Source organism: Prinia subflava, chromosome 15 (assembly GCF_021018805.1).
Source record: "Prinia subflava isolate CZ2003 ecotype Zambia chromosome 15, Cam_Psub_1.2, whole genome shotgun sequence".
In the NCBI taxonomy this organism is placed as follows: domain Eukaryota; kingdom Metazoa; phylum Chordata; class Aves; order Passeriformes; family Cisticolidae; genus Prinia; species Prinia subflava.
This window is the reverse complement of record NC_086261.1, coordinates 10139122-10161133: the sequence shown is the minus strand read 5'-3', so window position 1 is coordinate 10161133 and position 22012 is coordinate 10139122. Positions and strand designations below refer to the sequence as shown.

At 38.4% G+C, this 22012-nt stretch overlaps 1 protein-coding gene across 1 annotated transcript; it reads left to right on the top strand.

Annotated features, from left to right (window-relative positions):
* The first annotated feature begins 10350 nt into the window (after window positions 1-10350).
* On the top strand, window positions 10351-21699 carry DTWD1 (DTW domain containing 1). The gene is given in 8 exon segments (XM_063412537.1): window positions 10351-10678; window positions 11644-11698; window positions 12000-12278; window positions 13297-13440; window positions 14275-14548; window positions 18190-18415; window positions 18650-18722; window positions 18725-21699. Coding segments are annotated over 7 exon segments (1044 nt in total). The 5' UTR covers window positions 10351-10678; window positions 11644-11680; the 3' UTR covers window positions 18755-21699.
* Window positions 21700-22012: the final 313 nt, after the last annotated feature.

Genomic DNA, 22012 nt, shown 5'->3' with positions numbered 1-22012 from the left:
ACACCAGCGTACAATATAATGTGTAGGAGGAAAGTATGTCTATAAATAAAGAAACTGATACACCTGTCTGGAAATGGCTCATTACTACCCTGTGTAATACTAAAAAACCCAAAGCAAAGAGGGTTACAAAAGCCAACTCAAGTGTAATTTCTTTGCTTTCTCTTCAGAGGCATTGGCTGTCCTGGAGCTTTTTTCTTTGTTTCCCACTGACACCTCCCAGTGTGTCCAGACTGGGGTTCAGAAGGGAAATACAACTCCTGTGGCCAAAGCAGCCACCTACAGCAGCCACTCACATCTCACAGAAACTGCTCCATTGCACAGGACCTGGAATTAGAAAGGTTTTACTTTTTTACGTTTGTACTGCTGCTGATAAACAGTCTGGGACACAAATGAGCAAATCTCATCTGAGGAATCTCAGAGAAGACTGCAGGATCTCCATTCTTGGAGGGTTTTAAGATCTGACTGGACAAAGCCCAGGACCAGCAGGGTCAGCCCTCATTTTATCAGGAGATTGGACGAGAGACCTGCAGCTCTCTTCCTACTTTAATGAGTCCAGGATTCCATAAGAAGGTTATTTTTCTTGAAACAATCCCTCCAAAACAACTACACAGAACACATTTTCCTTGTTAGGGGGATAGTTAGAAATTTGTCTCTTAAGTTGTAAAATGGTGTAAATACCTTCCATAACACAATAAAAATGACAATTGGACAATATCCATGACCTTTAGAATATATGATATGATACAATACAATGTCACTCTTAGTTCTGTTGCAGGTACTTTAAAACATGGCTCTGCATAGCATGTGTAATAATCACATTACTAAATGGTTGATCAATTAACTATTAAAATACACTTGTCTGTGTTTTAAATTACTTTTTCAAGAAAATATGTATATTCTCTTTTAATAAGCTGAAGCAAGATGTAAGTTGACGTTAAATCAATAAAGTAATGAGAACATCAGTATTTTATTGCACTCAGTGACCAGTATTGAGTAGTCCAAATATTTCATAAGCCTATGAAATCTATCTCCTCACTACTAATTTTTCAAATACCATCATGATATCATAACATTTAACATGTAGAAAAAGGAAGTGACAGGTTAGATGACTTTCCACGAAGGGGAATTTACTAGCAGAAAAAGAAGCTAAATTCTCTATGCTGACAATTTTGAAGATTAAGGCTGTACTTAAAGCAGAAACTAGATGGGAAAAATATTAAAAGAGTCGCACAAGGTTTTTAACATGACATTTATACTAACTTTATAAATATTGCCCCACCAAAATGTCTAAAAAAGCTTTTTAACATCATACATTTAAATTCATAAAACAACAAATTTTAATTTTAAATATTTGGGGGAGTGAGGGCTTAATATAGTATTAAAACTACTAAGTGTTAAGTCTTGAGCTCTGTAAATAACAATACCTGTCTGAGGAAAGCTAGCTTGTAAAGCTCAGGCATTCCAGACACCGGAATTCCATAACTGTTTACATTCCAGGCCTAAAAAGGGAGATTTTCTTCAATTCTGCCTGGAAGGCCAATCCTAGCTTACCAAGACTGGCTGTTTCTCTTTTATTTACAGGCCTGGCACTTGAAAAGATTGACCCAATACAGAAGGAAAACCAAAATTACTCACTTCAGATGAAATTACTTTCTCATGAAAACCATTATTTCACTTCAGCTAACCAGAAAAGTAGAGGAACTAGAATGAAGGTGCAGAGATTTGTCATATAAGGGTTAGTGCCACAGAAGTTAGTCTGGCTCAGTTCTCTTTGCACCTCTCCCTTCAGGAATTTATATACTTTGCTAGCTTTCCCCCTAAGCCTTCTCCCCAATCCAGGCAGTCCCAGCTCCCCATCCTTCCTCATGGCAGAGATGCAGCAGCCCTGAACCACCTTTGTGCCACCTCACTGGACTCTGCCCTTCACTGTATCCACGTCTGTCCTGTCCTGAGGGCCCAGAACTGAACACAGCACTCCAGGTGTGGCACCAGCACTGAGCAGAGCACAACAATCAATTCCCTTTTCTCCCAGCTAATCCAGTAATATCTTTATCACCCCTAGAAATGTTTTTTATGTTTTTATAATGTTATAACACATAATTTTAATCAGAATTCAGGACCAACTGCCTTTACAATTACTACTGGTTGTCCAAACATAAACACAATTCACTATTACCTTGGACAGCACCAGTTTTGATGGACAAGAATCCAACCCTCAGCTAGTGACTGCTGAGTCTTCAGGGTTCATCTGCTGGCTTTGAAACCTCACTCTGCTACAGATTTCTTATATAACTTTCAGCAAGCCACTTTCAGTGTCCTATTTGATAAGTAAGAGAAACAGGTCTGAGTCTGGTACACACTGCTAAAACATCAAACATACACAAATTACCTGACTAATGAAATTACCTGACTAATCCCAGCAGGACAGCAGAGGAGCTGCAGCTCTCTGTAGCCACACTCACAGTGATTTCTGTTGCTATCTGGACACTCCTGTGCCACAGGCAGATCAGTGTCTGCTCACCCAGCAGAGTGAGCCTGTTTACATCTCAAGTTACTCTGATGCTTCTGCACAGGACAGGAAAATGGGAAGAGGTTGTTAGAGGAAAGGCAACATTTGAAAGCCATGGACATTCAACAGTTGTGTAAGATACATTAATAGTTCAGCTACCTTGCCTAGGCACCCTATTCCTACTGATTTCACCAAAACCCAGGCACAAAAGTGGATCTGAACAAGTAACTAACTTCTCAGTGGTCATGAAAGAGAACAAGTGATTATTAAACAAAACTCTGAGCACCTTGAAAGCCTAAAGCAATAAGGTAGATCACTACTGGAAGGGCTCAAATAGTAAGGCTTCTCACTTTTATTTTACTGTCACAGGAAAAAACAAGTCATTAAATCTTGGCAAAAAACATCAAGATAACAGCTGCAGTGACTTGAAAATTATTGGCATTAAACAGGCTCCCTGAGGTGAGAAGTGTTAATCAACAGCTGAGGTGATTTATTGAACCTGTTTCACAAATAATCACTTTCTACTTGTTTTCATATTCTTGTTTCTATATACTAGTAAAGTACCAAGCTTTGAAAGGAAATATGATTATACTGGAATGAAACCACTGGATTTTATAAAAATCAGGCAAATGTCTCCACTGGGTTTAGATTTTTGGGTTTAAAAAAATACCCAAATGTTCCTGTGTTCAAAAACACAGACACATTTCTGTTTCTAAACACTGTATTGCAAACTGAGTAACACACCAAAAATGGATTCTGTAAACAAGAATTTCCTTTCAAGACTGTAATTTGATGACAGTAACACAGACTTTCAATTTTAAAGAAACCACATTGATTGTACTTATAAAGAAACAATAAAGCAAAAATGAAAATTATTCAGGAAAGATAACCATCAATACATAAGGCAGTTCACTTTATTAAGTCACAGCTGTGCATAGCCAATCTATACAAAGATTTTGTAAAGCTATATCCATTTGTAGAGTCTAAATCCTTCAGCTAGGTCTCAAGAGGAACTCTCCCCTTTGCATAGATAGCCCACACAGCTCTTTTACATCCACATTACCAGAGAAAGCTTTGTGGAAATGATGGCACATGACAGAACTCTTCCCCATCCTCTGGCGTGTCTGCAGCACCTCATTAATTCAGGATTTCTGAGTACAGCATGTTCCAACCCTCCTGTCCTCAGCGTTAGCAGACACAAGAGCCCTCCACCAATTCCCAAGCACTTAACCTAACTGGAGAAAACACATCACAGTGGCACCATTGGAAACTGTAGGGGCTGGGCACTGGGAATGCAAACTTACAAGTGTTCACTCAGATATTTTCCACTGAATTATTCTGCAACAAAAATAAGGTTTTCCTACCTTGATGAATGGAAAATGATCCAAATTCAGAAAAGTCATGAAAACAAAACAAATGAGGGGGAAAAAAGGCAAGGATAGGAAAAATTATGGTTATGGTTGAGCAGACTGACAAAAAGGATTAAGAGAACATTGGCTGCATAAAATTGTGGCTGTAGATGCTTGAATGAAAACAGCAATTTCAGGAAAGGGGAAGAGAGAAGAAACTGGCCACCCTGAAAGAACAAAATGCTGGATTACACTCAGAAAGGGGGCAAGTCAGAAACAACATCAGCACAAGAAGGTTAGAAAAAGAAGTTAAAACAGTGGCCATGAGAAAGAACAGAAGGCTAGACTGAAAGAATCAAAATCAAGGTCTGATCCATTGGGATAGTGAAGACATGGGAGTAAAAGATGCTACAATGCAGGACATACTGAAAATGGGATCCAGATACCAGAGAAAGCAGTAGAAAAAAGAGTGGCTGTCATTAGTATAAGAAAACTGACAAATCAAACCAAGATGGAGTATCAGCAGCTTCTATAAATACTTTGTAATATTGTTTAGAGCTTCATCAAATATTATCAATATATTGGCAGGATATATATTTAGAGGTGATCAAAATTCACAATTCATTTTGAATTGCTTTGACATTTTGGGTTTGTGCAAAATACGCTGAAAATATTAGTAATAATTTATATTGACAATTAAGATATTGCACCGTACCATAACTTTTATTCCAAAATCTATGGTCACATGCATTATGTGTTTAAAATATTTACAGACTGACTGGCTGCTGCAGAACTGGCAGATGCACTAGCTTGTATTTTAGCAGTAGCATCTTTACTAGCATGATTTACTGCGGCAGCCTTAAGGCTTTTGAGATTCCATTTCTTCCACACATATTTCCTTGGTTGTAGACCTAAAATTTAAAAAAATTTAATTTAGAAAAATGTTTATGTGAATTTTGAAAATCACTCTATGAATATCCCCAAATGAAATTAAAATTGCTTTCTTTCCTGTCTCCAATGTGCAAATTTTTTTTTATGCCACTGTCAACTTTAGGCATGAGATCCAAGCCTGTTAACTGAAATAATTATATTCATATACCTAAAGTCAATCCGAACAGTTTTTGCTGTCTGCCTTCTGCTTGGGTTTGCACATGGGTGAATATTGTGTGTTTGTTCCAGTTCTGGTAATTTAATACATTTGCATAGGTTTTGTTGAGGTTGCGAATTACTCTTGCAGCAATACTTAATTTACTTTATTCCGTGGTTTTCAGCCTTCATTCCAGTACAATTTCACACAGCTCCCACACTGTAAGTTTCATGCAGACACAGAATCTGTGCCATAGCAGTGGTCTCCCAGAGTCCTGGGATTTTTTCTGGTCTGACTAAATTTCACTTAAATCCATCCATTATCTGTTTATAGTGGTTACACATTACAGAGAACGCTGTGGGCTTATCCAGCTCTTCCAAGTTAAAGGCCCTTTAGGAGTTTGGAGCATGTATAACTTTGATGTATATAAACCTTCTCTAAATTAAATTTTTCAGGGTGATCTTTTTCTACATACAATTTTCTCTGTCTGTAACTAAAAAGAAAATTCTGCCCAACAAACAGTGACTGACACAGAGAAAGGTTTTGAGAAAATATTTCAGTATTTTACATCTACTTCAAAAACATATTTCTATTGCATTTGTCAATCAGTTTCAACATACTAGATAATGAAATCCACATTGTCATGAAATCTAAATAAGTGAGCATTAAAGATAGAAATCTGCTCTAAATCTAAGTTATGGAATGGATATCAAATGACATAGGCAATCTAAAAATTATAAACTTTTACTGTCAAAACATGCAGATATTTAATGGTAATATAATACTACTTCCTTTAATGGTAATATAATACTACTTAGTAGGAATTTCTAGGACAGGTATAGTCTGAATTCTGTAAGAACATTTGTAAAAAGTGTTTCTTTTTTATAGAGAGATACCTTCAAGGCCACCCACAAACAGTTGCTTTTGCAAAAAACATTTTGGGATGTTTGATCCAGTTTTGTTTTTCTTAAGGAGAAATAATGCCATGGATAGTTAGTTCAGATTCCTTTCCAGGGTACTGGAAATCTAGGTAAGTCTACCAATCCCTCCTTAAAGTCATTATCAAAATATTTAATAGATTCAGGAAATACTTCCCAGAAAGCAACATAATGACACATGACAACCAATCAGGATACACCTGACAAAATAAGTCTAGAGATTTCATCCTATAATTTTTTTAATTAATGTAAAAATATTCAAGTGAACTGTAGCAATTACAACAAAATTCTGCTAGAGAAAAAAAAGCTTTTAAAAATCACATCATTTAATATTATAATTTATTTTTTCTATTCACATATTATATGAGCCAAAAAAAATCCCTTTAATGATCGCCCATGATAATTTCCAGCTTTCCCTCACCAGTTGTGGTTGTTCTCTCTCTCAGGTACGTACATGCACGTGCTTCCAGCTGTCTTCTAGAGCCAAAAGCTGGATGCAGGTACATTGGCTTATGTGCCACATGAACTCTTTTATGTGCTAAACTGCAGAAGCTACCCCTGTATCACTGAAAATGCTACTGGTACTCTTACCTGAGAAAAAGCATCTTAGCATCCCTGGGAACAAGAAGAAAATGTGCCACAAAATCTGCCATTCTTTCAAACAAGTGCTCTTGGTTAGGTTTTAAAGGGGGGAAAAATCAGGGCAAAGATACGTAAATAAATTCAGATATTGCTGTGTGCAAAACAGTGATGCACAACAGTGTTAAAGCTCACAGTTCTCTGAGGTGAGGCACTGCCAACACACAGGAACAGCACTGAAACACTTATCCCTAAATTAGTGCCCTCTTTGACACAGCGTTCTTCTAAACATTTTAACAACTTCTAAGCATTTAATTAGTTTTGAGTATATTGAAGTAGTTCCTGATTGGGAATAGAACTGAAAGACATGCATTATATGAACCATTTAACTCATGTCTAATCTACCTGAGTCAGAGCTTCCCCTGCAGTAATTTGCTCAGTAACAATGTCTTTAAAAACTCACCAAGTTCAGCAAGAAATAGGGGCTCAATTGAGGATTTTATTGATTAAAAGCTCCAAGCAGGCAAAGACCTTACATATATCTGGATCTACACCTAAATATGTCTACACACAAAACTTAACACACTGTACAGGTCCCCTGCATCACTGGAAGGACCGGAAGGCTTAAAAGTTACCATTTTAGGCTATTTCCTTTATTAACACCACGATCTGTGGAGAACATGCTTGCACAGACTTTTGCCTGCACTTTCTTTAGGCCTAAACAAAATGTTCCTAAACCCCAGGCAGAACTGGGACTTAAGTTTATTGGGCCTTTTCAAATTCTAAGCTTGACACTTCACAGTCACAGACCAAGGGAAAGCTGTAAACACTTACCTGGGCCAATGCCTGCTCTGTCCAAGGGCAGCAAGATGTTCCTCTAGATACACTGGGCCCCACTGGCATGAGGACACTTTTTGAGCACGTTTCTGTGCTCCAGTGAGATGTGTTTATTCTCTTTTCCAAGTCTGAGAGTGGTCTGATGTTCCTACAGATATTGACATATAACGCTAAAGGAATAATCTTTTTGTAACTTATCCACCAAAAAGTAAAGCTCATCAAGAGAGATACAACTCAGCCATTCCTTCTGCAATCAGTTCATTGTAAAAGCAGCTTTTTCAGAAAATTATACAAGTACAAAGATTAAATTAAGTAATCTGTGAACTTGATTTTGCATAAAGAATTGCAATAGAAATGTAAATGCATTTTACGTGTAAGAATCTCTAATTGTGACAACGTTGCCATGCAGACTGTGCTTTCCTCCTCTCATGTACTGCATTCAGAGAGGATTACATCATCTCAAAGAGCCAGAAAACCAGAAATAGACCAGGGAGGCCCATTACAGCAGACACAGAGTAATTAAAAAGACTATAACTTTTTAGTTAGAGAAGAAGATAACTCAAGAAAAAAGGGTCATTATGTTTCTAAAGAGACAAATAAAATCATGTGCAATTTAAGTTCTCGGAAAGGCCAGTAATGCCTTCCATCTGTTGAGAACAGCCTTGGAAGCACAGGAGGAAACTGCTCCTTGATCTAGCAAAGAATTTAAACTAGCAGCTCAAATATTTGAGCAAATTGTTGGAACCAAAGGTAGTTGTTTGAACTTGATCATCAAATTGATCCCTTTCCTGAAATAACTTAGTAAGCATTAGAACAGATTAATCAGTGTGTTTTTAAGCACTCTGCTATTGCTGAAGGATGTTGATATGCTCTATTTTAATAGCAGGGCAGCAAGATAAATTATTTCTTTAGAAAAGTAAATCAGTGAAGTGTTATTGGCTGCACTGAAACTATTAATATACACATGCTCATTCTGTGGTGCTGTGATTTCAGAGAAAAATGGTTAAGTTAAACCATTAATTTAAAAACGCAATCAATACTTTGTTTTGATATTATCCTAAATTAAAGTGTTTCCATTTTTATGTCAGGTTCCTCCTCCTAGACGTATATTTTTTTTAAAAATTAAATTTTATACCTAAATGTTCCACATCTTTTCAAACATTTTTTGTTTCCTTGTTCCAGTGGGGGAAAAGTTCTGGTTCAAAGCTCAAAAGAGCAAATTTCCTGGTTTAAAAGATTTGAGCCAATCAATAATTGCAAATAACGTAGGCAGGTCAAAAGGAATATCCTGCTTCTTCCAAAAAGAATGTTATTCTGACAAAGCACTGGTAACCACATTGTACTGAATTCTTCAACAAACCAGAAAGGCATCTATAGTCAAAGATTTCGCTATCAGTCTTACTTGTGTAAAAAAAGAGAGAAAGGTAAAATGAGAACCAACTATTCCCCCTTTCATCCTCACCAGAACCTTCTGCCTTAGGGTTCAGGATTTTCTCTTGTATTAGTAATGGTATGGCCTGACCAAATCTTTTAAACAAAGCTTGATTCAAAGTCTCATCACTCAAGCCCGGTTCCAACCACAGAAAACTGCTGTACAGCAAGCAGGCATTTTCCTCCATGGTATAGCTTTAAGAAAAAAGAAATTTAACAGCAGACAGGCTGCTCTCTTAAAGGTTTGGCATTTCTACAAAGCTCTTTTGCAGTGCCCAAGGATCTTGGAAGCACAATCTACATTCAAACTCAATTCTCATTATTTACATTCATAGGGTTTTGCTCAGGACCTGACTCCTATGTGTTCACTTCTCCATGCACATGGGTAGTTAAAGCAACAGCCAAATGGACTCACCAACTATTGAGACACAAATAATTATTCAAAAATAAAAGAAAGCTTGTGCATTTTCAGCTGACAAACATTAAGAATTGCTCTCACACAAATGTCTTAAAAAACCCCTAAGATAACATATCATATATTGGTAAATATTTAAACTTTAGACAGCTAAAACTGAGAGCATGTTCATTGTAGGTTCTTCCAATACACAAAATACTGCTACACATCCTCAGATGTTAAGAAACATACCAAATATGCAAAAGATGTGTAAAGTCATTTAATCACAAAGACAGAACTTCTATTTCCTTCTTACTACGTCCACAACATACTATTATTCATGTACTTCTAAAATGCACTCTGAAGAAAAAGTGACAAAACTGCCACTATTCTTAGGTATTCAGTATTTTGTTTAGAAGATGGAAACTCTGTGAAGTTTGCAGATTAGCCGAAATTCACCCTAAAGGCTGATTATTGCATCCTCAACCAGGCGAAGGAACCCCACAGAAGAGATCCCACGTTCCCTTTCGTGAGAGATGCAAAACAAGCAGAGAAGAATGCAGCAGCACTATTCTCCCGGTCAATAAGTATGTACTAAGGATACTAATGGGTGTGGGGGAAAATACAGGGTTTAAAAAAAAAAAAAAAAAAAAAACCACAACTGTTCTATCTTTCCTGGAGTTCTCACAGGAGACAAAGCCGCAGCCTCACAGCCCAGCGGCTTCCAGGCGGTGCCGCCTCAGGGAGGGCGCAGCGCTGGGCACGGGACACAGGGCAGGACGCACCTGGCGCGGGCCCAGATGGGAGCAGTGGGATTCTCCCCCCTGCTCAGGTGGCTGGAAGTGGTTTCAGGGCAGTTTTTGTGACACAAAACACGGAACAGCCCATGAGGGCGTGAGGCGCCCACACAAACACAAACCCCTCACGCACAGGCGGCCCGCGGGAACCGCGCTCAGCCCCGGGCTGCTTCCGTTCCCCGCCTCCCCGCGGCGGCCGAGCCCGGCACTTTGGTTCCGGGGCCTGCGAGGGCCGCGCGGGAGCCGCGCCGGGCGGCGGGTGAGGATCGGGCAGCGCGGCGGGGCGGGAGCCGGGCGAGAGCGGCCGAGGAGCTCCCGCCCCACCGCGGAGTGGCGGCAGGAGAGAGGAGACAGCGCGGCTCGGGAGCGCCGTGGGGCCGCGCTCTGCGCGGGGCGGGCTCGGGCGGCCCGCTGTAGGAAGCGGCTTTGCGCCCACGGGGCCTTGGTGCCGCTGCGGCGGGACGGGGCCGCGGCAGAACCGCGCTGCTGTTCCGCTGGCAGAGGCAGCGGCCGAGGGCCGTGCCCGCCCTGCGCTATCTCCGCCCGCAGAGGCTCGGAGCGCTGCGCTCCGGAGCGGCCTGCGCTCGGCTGATGGCAGCGAGTGGCGGCACAGAGGGGTTTGTGCACCCCCTGAGCTTTACACAACCTCCCGAGGGGCCGGCGTGAGTGGCCGGCGTTCTGAGCTGTCCTGGAATTGCAGCTGGAGTGCGGAGGGTACCCTCCACCGGCAGTGATTTACCAGGGGTCTGGAGATGAGGTGCAGCTGGAGTTTCTATTTAGTCTGCAAAATACGCGTCTGAAATGAGAGTTGGGTCTTAGAATCCTAGTCTGTCATTTTCTGAAGTGTACTGTACTGTGTGTACAGCGCTGCAGCCTGGGCACAGCTATAACTGTGAGGCCACAGCGTATCCCTCGTCAGTATCGATAACAAAAGTGCTTCAGGGTGTCACCGCCGAGCGCCACGGAGTGAAAGACATTCCACTGAAAAGAATCGGTTTGCAGGCTGGGAATGCATGTCCAATTCCAGGGCCTCTCGCCCTCTGCTTCGCGAGGAAACTCGATAATAGCACAGGTTACTCTGAGATGTAAAGTATACTTGGTTTATCTCAGAGAAACTTGAAAGCAGATTGCACTAGAAAATTCGTATGCATGCTAGATTTTGTGTTTATCTGAGTGGACATCCCCGACCTTTCAAAAGTTAGATCTTCGCAGAGGGGGAGGGGAAGGTATAGCATGCATGAGTGTTTAATTTTACCAGAAAACAATTTTTTTTCTGGGATTGATTTTAATTTTATGTTGGAAACATAGCTGATTTTGGGGGGTTGTTACTTTCCAGTTCTGTCTGTCCTGGGGTGGGCACACGGTCATATTTCTCATGCCTTGCTCACAGTACATGCTGAAAATTCTGTGCCAGCTGCAGAGGGTGAGACAACAGCTGTCCTGAGAAAAGCCTGAAAAAATCCATTAATGGTACTAAATAAACACAAACTTGCAGAAGTCTAGACTGGGTCAGGACTTCTGGTACATGGGGCACCAAAGCCCTCTTCTAGCTGTTTCTTTTCAGCCTCAAGCTCTTCTCCTGGAAAATTTCTTCTATTTCACAAAGTTCTATCCAAGCAGGATTTCATTCAGGTTATTTGGTTGGCCCACACATAATAAATTTTAGGATGGAGATCTAAATTTGCAAAATTAACTTTTGTCTTACAAATTTCTATCCTGTAGGCATATAACTTCTTCTCAGTAGTCATACTGGAGGCTAATGGGATTACTCATCCAGGTAAACACTAGTTACCAATGTTTTCATAAACTTTTAGGCACAGATCTTAACAACAGAAAAATAATAGTCTTCTGCAGGAGTGAGTGGGATAAAGAATGTGCATCTGTGCATTAAGGATGCAGATCTCAGGTTCTTTCCAGCTGTTTGTCTCATGCTCTCCTGAAATCTCTTGAATTAGATGATTTTATTATTCTTTCTGTTGTAGGAAATACCTTCTTTGATGAGATGTTTTTATTAAATGGGATAATACAAGATAAGTTCACAGTAATTGGATTTTTACTTAACATTTTTTCTGTTTCAGCTAACCATGTCTTTAGATTCATCTACACTTTTAAATGAAGAAAATGCTCAAGGAGCAAAAGGAAATACCGAGTGTTTGGAAAGCCTGCTGCAGACTCCATCATCATTTCAAGATAATCCACTTCAACAATTGCAGTTAGCATCCCAGGAAGTACTGGAAAAGGCAAAAAAGAGTGGGAGATCAAAATGCCCCCGATGCAATAGTTCAAGGATGTTTTATTGTTATACATGCTTTGTTCCTGTTGAAACTGTCCCTACCAAAGAAATTCCAACTGTGAAGGTTAATATTTCTTATTGATTTTTTAATAATATCTTTTGAATTTTAGTTACTGTGGACAGAATAGTCTGTCTGCAGCCATTTCTTTTCTGACTCATTCTTTACAAACACTCAACTTCAACACAGCTATAAGTACGAATAAACTACAGTTAGATAAAATTACTGTTCTTACTTGAGGAATTACATGTACAAACACTGAAAATGTTCCAATCCTCACATAAACATTTATGCATCTCCTAGATGAGAATATAGGCTGAAGTCACTCAGCTTCTCATGCAACTGTGTTTTCACTTAGTTGTTGAAAGTTTCTTTATGGTGCTCTTGCGCATTCTTCAGTTTCTAATAACTCTGGCCAGAACACATTATATTGTGAACAAAAAATTTGTCCATAAGCAAGGGTGATTTTTACATAAAATGTGACCTAAAAGACATTCCTATATGTCACGGTTCTATAATTCAGATAACTACTCTTAAAATATAAATAGTGTAATGCCTTTCAGCTGAGATACTTGGGGAAGCTATCAGAGAGGACTGAGACATTTTGCAAAATCAGTTAGGGTCTAAGATGCATTTTGAAGACACTGGAGTTTGAAAGCATCATAAAAATACTGTAGAAATACTTTGGAAATTGGACCTAACAAACTTGGATGAATTTTCATTGAAACAATCCTTTTCACAGTTGGGTGAATACCTAAAAGAGATAAGCATTCATATTTAGAACCATTATATTGCTCAATTAAGACCACATCCAGCTTACCTTATTGATTCTACTTCAGGAGATTTTACCACACTGCTTCTGGCAGCATTCCAAAGTGCATCATTGCTTACTTAGGTATTTGCATAAATTGAATGTAAAAGGTGCTGTTTCTAACTTGTCTCTAGTTTAGTTCTAAACCTATCAAAAATTATCAGACGTTTTAGTTACACACCCATAAGAATTTCTCCCGAATTTTGAGTAAGTTTTTGTACAGATGTTCATAAATATGATGATAAATAGTGCTTTTTTCTTCTTTTACTCTAGTTACCTTTGAAGATTGACATTATTAAACACCCAAATGAAACTGACGGCAAAAGCACTGCTGTGCATGCTAAGCTCCTGGCACCTGATGATGTTACAATTTACAAATACCCTTGCATTCCAGAGTATGAAGAGAAGAGACACGAAGTAAGAGATTCTCTGGAGATAGCCAGGCTTTTTCTGGGGAGGTGCAGCTTCCTCCTGCAGTGGTAGTGCCCTGCTGTTCATTAGTGCAGTCCATCCTGTGCTCTTTCAAAGCTTAGCTCTGCAAACACAGAGTTCTGGACTGGAACCCCTTCTCCAAAGCTGAGAAAGACTACAGCACTGCTTAACCACCTTGAATTTTGTATCTTCATCACCTCCCATAATAGAGAATTGGATTTACTCTGTACCTGAAGAAATCTTTTGCCTAAAAATCAAAGTATTCTACTTGGAGGAAGTTAAACAGCAGTTGAATGCTGTGCTCATATTTAGCAGCTGCAGTATTTAAACCTCCTTAAAATTTTTAACATTCACTGTGACAGAGGAAAACAACTAAAATGCAACTATTGTGTATCATAGCATAGAGCACAAAAAAATGGAACTGTGAATTTGGATATATATGTTCATTTAAATGGCAAGCTCTTCTTTTTGGCCCTCCTGCCCCGTATGCTGCAGTGACAAGTGATGTTTGAACTTCCTCAGGCTGACAACCATTGTCTTGGCTTGAAAAATCTTTTTATACAGAAGTGTTAGAGTCGGTAGTAGAGGCATGGAAGTAACATTTATTAAAAATCTCTGTTAAGGATCTCAATTCATTAACATGTTTTTAACATGGATTTAACACTATATTAGACAACAGAATATTTTTAAGAGATACTGTTTCATCTTGTCCTGACTTAAGTGTTTATAGACAGGGTAAAAAAATTCTGTTCTTTAATGCAACAATTCCTGTTGTTTTATTAGATTTTATTGACAGATCTCTTTGTTTTCTTCATTTAGATAGCACTCATATTTCCTGGCCCCAATTCAGTTTCAGTAAAAGATATCACTTTCCATCTCCAAAAGTACACCAAGAAAGGCGTCTGTGCTAGTGACGATGACTGTTCCAGAGAGCCACTTCTTAAACAAGCAAAAATAGAGCCTGAAGAAAAAACAAATCCCAATGAAGGCATCTCAAGCAGCAGAAGTGAAGGCACTAGACTGAAGAAAATAATATTTATTGACAGTACCTGGAATCAGACTAACAAGATAATAACTGATGAACGACTTCAAGGTAAAAAAAGTACAAGTTGATACTGCGATGTTATTGCTGCAGAAATGATTAAGGGACATATAAGAGACCTGAGCACAATGTAAGCTTATATGTACCCCTATATCTGAGTGTATATGAAGGATTCAGCAGCCTGTTCCAGGGCTGTGGAATACTTTCTGTGCCAGAGACTTCAGGACTTTTCATGTCATATAATTTATTTTACAAAAAGATAATCCTAGTGCTAAGAAAGCATTTATATTAATTTTTCTCCCTTCTCTATTGGAGCAATTTTCCTCAGTCTCAGAGGATGGGAGCTGTCACGTTAGACAGTAGAACAGTAGTTTGAATGGCCTTTGAAGGAAGCCAGAAGATTTCCTTTGCAGATGGCTGCCTGCTTTGCAGAGACCCACAGGACCATTTGTGCACATGCTGGTGGCACACAGGCCCCAGGAAGGAAAATGAGGGATTTAGGAGGTTCAGCACAGGTTTGCCATTGCTTGGGTTCTCTTTCTCCTGAAGTTGCTAATGGACATTTCCATGATCTCACTACTCCAGACAGAAAGGGAATGGGTGCTTGCCCTCAACACCCTCCCAACTCTGAAAGCAGAAATTTGTAATTCTGCAAAAAGTTTTTCTCTTAGGTTCCTTACAAGAAGTTTACATTTAAGCATTCTAATTAAAACCACAAAAGACAAAACAATTTAGCAATAGCATCCCATTTCCTTTAAGATGAATAGGAATTTGAAAATACTTTCATTAGTACAAAAAGTGCACTTAGCTGGGAGGCAGGTTGTCAAGTTTACATGCAACACATATATATATACATACATATATACTACTACTGCTTTGCACTGGATCCTACAAGGAATTTCACAGACTTTCTTACATAGGTAATGAATGTTGCCTTGCTGTTTAGTCAGTTTATTAAAGAATCCCACATATTAGTATGATGTATTGGTGAATTAAAATCCTGTTACAAGTATTTAATTTAACACAAAATATACTCTATCCGCTTCATTGAAGTATTACTGTAAAGATTAGAGGAATTACATGTTGCAAGTAAATGTAAGGCCTTTGAAACTTATTTTAAGAGGATGAATTAAAGCAAAGTAACAGGCAGCCAGGGGAACTGAAAATTTCCATGGGAGCCTATGCATGTATTAGTCAAAAAGTCCTAATTGCTGTTACTTTGGAGCTCATGAATGGTTTCCAGTTTCCCCATGGCAATGCTGATTTGGTGGAATACTCTCTCCCTTCTAGAACATCTCGGTTCCAGCTGTTTCGCAGCCCCCTGGCTTCCTGAGCACCTTTCAGGATTGCTGTGAGGTTTTAACAGTGTCATGCAAGCCAGTTTCTAGTATGGGAGAATTTTACCCATCCACACATTGGGTGTAACAATGTGCATAGCCTGTGCATGCATTGCTTTCCTTAGTACTTGTCATAAAGAACATAAATTGCATTAATACCCCTTTTAGAGATTGAAGTTTTCACTTCCAAGATGAATGGGGCAGAGTTTCCTTAGGCATAAAGTGATGACATTTTTATGTTGTACATACATGAAAAATAGAGAACTGTTTTTATTTTTCAGTTCAATTGCAAATGAAGTCATCATCCAACAAAATATTCATCATATGCTAAAGTTCAGAAAGGAGTGTTCATAATTCCAAATAAAAAGTAATTGCCATACTTATTATACTTATTAAGAGTAAGTTACAAGAAATACTGAATGAAAACATTAATGAAGCCAAGAAAATGTAAAGAAAAGCCTTGTGTTTTGTAAACCTACATTTATATAGACAGTAAATCTAGTAAATTGTGCTGCAAGACAGAGCAAATGAGTACATCAATCTTAAAATAAGCTGAGAGAACTTGGAGAAAAAATACTTCTATGTCTTGGAAAAGTGCTTAATATATCTTTAGAAGACAAAATTAAATCATTAAGACAAGAAATACATGAGAGTTGGTAATGTCTAGGATTGATTACTTCATTAAAAGTAATCTCTAGATCAGACAACAAACAGTTGAATCTAATGTCAATGATGACTTTCTCACAGGAGTGATGGAGCTTATTAGCAATATCACCCTGATTGTTAAAGAAACTGATGGCTTTAGATTTTTTCCTGTAAGTTTGAACTGCTTTTTATTAGCCAAATATTTTACTAGCTTACACATTAATATTGTGGGGTTTCATATGAACAGTGCATATTTGTAAGCAAACATTGCCTTTGGCTGTATACAGATACACTGCAGATGAAACATCCTCAGTAAACTTTTATCCGTAACCTCCTCTGGTTTTATTTTTTTTAATGAAAGGTCCTAAAATCTTTTGTTTGGAAGTAACTGGTACTGCACTTGTGGTAAGCTCAGTAGTGTCCATGGTCTTGCCTTCAGTGAACTTCTGTTTGTGTTCAAACCACAACTACGAGGGAGTTTACATTGGAGGAATCATCCCTGAGATTTACTTCACTGCTTTTAGGGTGGAAGCTGGGTGGTTCTGGAATGCTAATAGTAACATTTAAATTCAGGGACAGACTCTCCTGTACAGTTTATTTTTTTTTAATGCTGTGATTGAGATTTCTTCCACAATGCAGGATACCATACATTACTAACTGCAAAGCAAACAACTAAATCCCTCTTGCAATTACATTGAAAAGAATTAAACACAGTTTGTAGGTTAAAAGTGTGGAATTACAAGTGCTAGGCTCTAGCCTTAACTTGGACCTTACTGAAATTTCCCTGTCCATAACTTCCAAGCAATTTTTAGATCATACTGGTTTTTTTACTGTTACCTGTACTAAACTGTCCCATGAGACAGAGTATCAGATTGTGATAGAAAAAGATAACTTTACAATCTGCTTCTGATATTGTTGATATACAGGTGTGTACCCTGTTCTTCATGATCCAAATGCCCATCCTGTTTACAAAGTGATAACACATTAAGGTAGTGTCAGTTTTGAACAGTTTGTGCATTTTAGGAAACTTTAAAACCAAGATACATGTTTAAAATTAATCTGAGTAATAGAATAGTTACAGAGGCTTAAGTAGATTAAAGATTTTCTTGTGCCATACAGACACCAAATTTCCTCTTTCATCTTAAGTGGGAATGCTTTTAGTATCTAATAAAGTTAATTACAAGATGCTGTCACACTTACTCCTGAGTCATTTCTGTGAGATTTCAGTTACTTAACAAGCATAAACAAAAAGTTCCTGGCTCTTGCAAATAGTCCTCACTTCAGCAATGCTAACAGTCTGAGGGATTCTGTTTTACACTTGAAAAGCATCTACTTTGCAAAAGATGAAATAATAATTTTATGAAGATTGATGTGTCTGGGTAGGTGTGGGTTTCACTCTTGCCATGTGAAGCGACTGCAGTTTACTGAGGGCTGTGTGGCTGTTTGAATGAAAAGATAACCTGTGATTAACTGCAGATATGAAGATTGTAACCTAGGACTTGGAGCACTTCATCAAATTCCAAAGTGGTCCAAAAAGGAGGATAAAATTATTGCCTCAGTTTCACAGATGAAAAATGGAGGGACGGGAAGAGGAAATTATTTTCATGCAGGCACTGAGCAGCAAAGTCAGAAAACAAAACTAAAATCTTGTTCGACATTCTGGCCACAAATCCACGTTGTCTAATCTAGGTCATCTTTTTTCCTTGACAGGGTTACTGCAAATTGAGTTGAAGACAAGGAAAACTTGCTTTTGGCGTCATCAGAAGGGAAAACCAGATACATACCTTTCCACAATAGAAGCAATTTATTATTTTCTTGTGGACTATCATCAGGAGGTTTTGAAAGAGAGCTACAAAGGACAATATGATAATCTGCTTTTTTTCTTTTCATTTATGTATACATTGATTAAAGATGCCAAGTGTTGTGCAGGAAAAGAGTAAGCTGTCTGTTGGTGCATGACACTGCTCTTTTTTGTAATAATAAACTGCACAAACATAACTGGGAGTTTTTTTGGAAATAGATTGCACTCTAAATAAATGTCCAAAAGTGAGCTGCAGACCTCATCCTGCATGCTTGAGGTTGTAGAACTTTTCATATGAGCAGTCTGATTAGAGTCACTTATTAGGAAACAGTTAAATTTTGCTAAATATTGCTGTACTTCAACCTACAGGCCTGATGTGTTCACTGTGATGAGCACATTTCCTGAGATGGGAGTGGAGGACTTGACCCCTCTTGCCATAAGGAGTCATCTCTTTTAACTGTAAGAAGGAATTAGCATGCTGGCATTTCATTGTTACTAATACTTATGTCAGACGTTTTCTTTGTGGTTTACACAGCAATACTGATTCACCTTCATGGCATCACAGGCTTACTGAAATGAGCAGATGATGTTTAGTTGCTGGGGCAAGTGGCAGCAATACAGAATGAAAGAGCACGTTAATTGAATATGAATGATATACTTCCAAGATTAATTCTGGAAAATTCTTCTAGTAATAAAAAAGTGGTCTCTTGAAACACTGTTATACAGTGTATGGTTTCTGTAGTATCATTCCTGTTATATTAGGATTATTCTCAACTTCTTGGGTAATTTTAGACTTCTTCAAACAAATTTAGTTAAGTTTTGTTACTGTTGTATAATACCATTATTTGGGGAAGCACTAACCTAACAAATGTCACTGGCATATCGTAGGCACTGAAAATAAAAGATGGTGGTTCTGACCACAATGTTTCTGACAAGGCTTAAATGAGGCAGGCTGTGAATCTGCTCCTTGCTTTTGCAGTAATGGGGCAGATTAGAACAGGGTAAGACTTTGTGCTGATGGCAGTTCTGTCATAGGTGTAGTGCTGCTCTCAGAGTCATCACGTGGGAATGCAGTTTTGCCAAGCTGTACCAGCACAGGCAGTGTTGGCAGAGGTAATAGACCTGAGCTACAACTTTAGAGCAGAGTTATATGAATATATTTTATATCATACATTGATAAAAATTGTACTCCTAAGGTAGAAAAAATGTTTCATTAGAGGTACAATATAAGATGGATAAATATTTCTGAATATTCTCAGAAATGTGTTACTTAAGACAAAGTGTTTCTTGTCAAAGTGACAGACTGAAAAATTACAAAATTTTATTTTTTAAACAAAATATCCAAGTTTTTGTTATCACTTGTAGCATACTCTCTAGGAGGGTGCTCACCCTAGTGTACATAGAAAGTGTCTTGAAAAATACATCAAGAAAATGTTTTTATGTTTCCACAGCAATCCATACAGGCTCAAACAATTGGTTTGTACTGCATTTTTAATGCTTCAAGTTACTGAAATCTTAATATTGTTTCAAATACAAGATACAAATACACTCTCTTACATCATACTTCATATTTGATTGCTTATCTGCACAAGTGCATATAAAAATGCATTTCGGTGGACAACAAAAACATATCCCCATTTGCAGAACAAAATGGTGGTTATGTTATGTGTGTGCACGTGAAATGTGCATGAACTGTAACAGCACCACAGGAAACACAGACTTGAAGTCAGAATGAGAAAGATAATTTTTATATCTACCTATACACTGAGTTCATGTGCCAAGCAATCAGAAAAATCAGCAGTCTTGTCTCAGTGCTATTGAAACAACACTGCCTACTCGTTTGGTTTTTATTGCTATTGAGAGGTTACTTTGGCTTTTTAAAATGATTAATGTTATTTCCTTTGGTATGAATTTTGATGGTCTTTTGACATTTCCATCTGGTCTTGTATTTCTTAAACAAAGATTGTTGTAAATTTTTTTTCTAATCACACAAGTATAATAGCTTGAGAAGGAAACTTTCACCCACTTTAAACAAACAAAAATAAAATGAACCCACTGACCTAATGTTTTACAAGAACCAGAGAGAAAAATCTGGGGGGAGAGGGGGAGTTACTTCCAAGACACATTTCCCTGAAAACATGTTTTTTATTTAAGAAGCAGAGGTCAGATAAAAGCTTGTATAAGCTGTTCTTTGTTACTTTTGGAAAATAGTTTCATAAGGTGAAAAATTGTTTCCAAATTTAAGTTTTGTGTACCTCACTTTATTTGAACAATGGGAATTAAAAACCTTTTCCAAAAGAAAATTAGCTTTAACTCTCTGATGAAATTAATGTACAGAAAGGATTTTAAATCTGGCTCGCTGTGTCCAGGAATTGGGTTCAGATTCTTTTCTTCTTCCAGTGCAACCTCAGTGTAATGCACGAGTCATTTGTTATACCAAGGGACAGAGGCACACCTAATATCTGTAATTTGTTATGGTCTCCTGTTATTCCTCTGATAACCTTCTATGGGGGCAGGAAGGAGGTTTTTGTCACTTCTGCTGCAAATCTGTCCTGTCTGAGCAGATGTAGTTGCCCCTTCTCTCATATATATATAAAAGTATTTACATCCTGTATTTAATTTTGATGTTGGTATAAGAAGCCAAACCAAATCATCCATCTCACACTGAAAGCATCTCAGTACCACTGATACACTTCCCCAGCTTTGAGACTAAAGAAAAGATTTGTTCCACTAAATGAAAGCAATCAAGTGGCTAATCCTTTCAAGTGCAATTAGCAGCACTGACCTCCCTGTTCTTTAAATTGAAGGTCATGGGGAGGTAAAGGCCAGTTCTGGGCCTTTTCTTTCATATCAGAATACCCCTTCACTATCTCTTCTGTTTCCAAAAACATCAGAGACCAAGAGGGAAAAACAGGCTTCTGCTTCCATTAGCAGTAACTTAAACAGCCATAAGTTAAAGGGGGAGGAAAAGGAAGAGCATCTCTATCTCCTCTCACAACAGAAGACATCTGGCCTTCTGTGGGGAGGCCCCAGATAACAAAGAACCTGTCAGTGCAAAACTCCGCAATGTGTTCGGAGAACCATTTTACCTGCACTCTGGCTCATTCATTTCCTGCCACTGAAGCCATCTGCTTTTGCTTATTGTGGGTATTTTTGTTCTTTGTTTGGCCAGGAGCATGAAGTGGCTTCACTTCAGCATGCCTGTAAGCTTGGTCAGAGGGAGTATTTAATCCTTTTCTCAAAATGAATAAGAGAGGGAGCTGCTGCAAAAAACAATTCCTTTCCTGGAAGGTAGCAGAAATGTCATCCAAGCCGAGGTTGAATAAAGGGTCATGTCAGTGCATGGGGTAAAGATACATTGAGATGGAAAAGAGATGCCAACTTGGAATCTACGGCACAACCTCCCAGAGCACTTGTAATCTTACCTGATTTAAATCCTTTGCTACTGCTTCTTGCAATTTTGGAGTTCATCTGGTTTTCCACATAGCCTTCTTCAGGCCCAGCTGCAGAGTAATACATGGATCTGTTCTTACCTTAACCTCGCACTGTGTCTCAGTACTTTGCCTGAATGCTTTAAAAATCAGTCTACGTAAATGATGGTTACAGCATACTTGTATAAAATGTATTGTGATATGAAAATCCATACTACCTACCCCTACCTTCAAAAGTGCCAAAAGAAGAAGGGTGTGAGGGAAACTTCCCATTAATTTCCCGTCATTTATTGTAATGCAG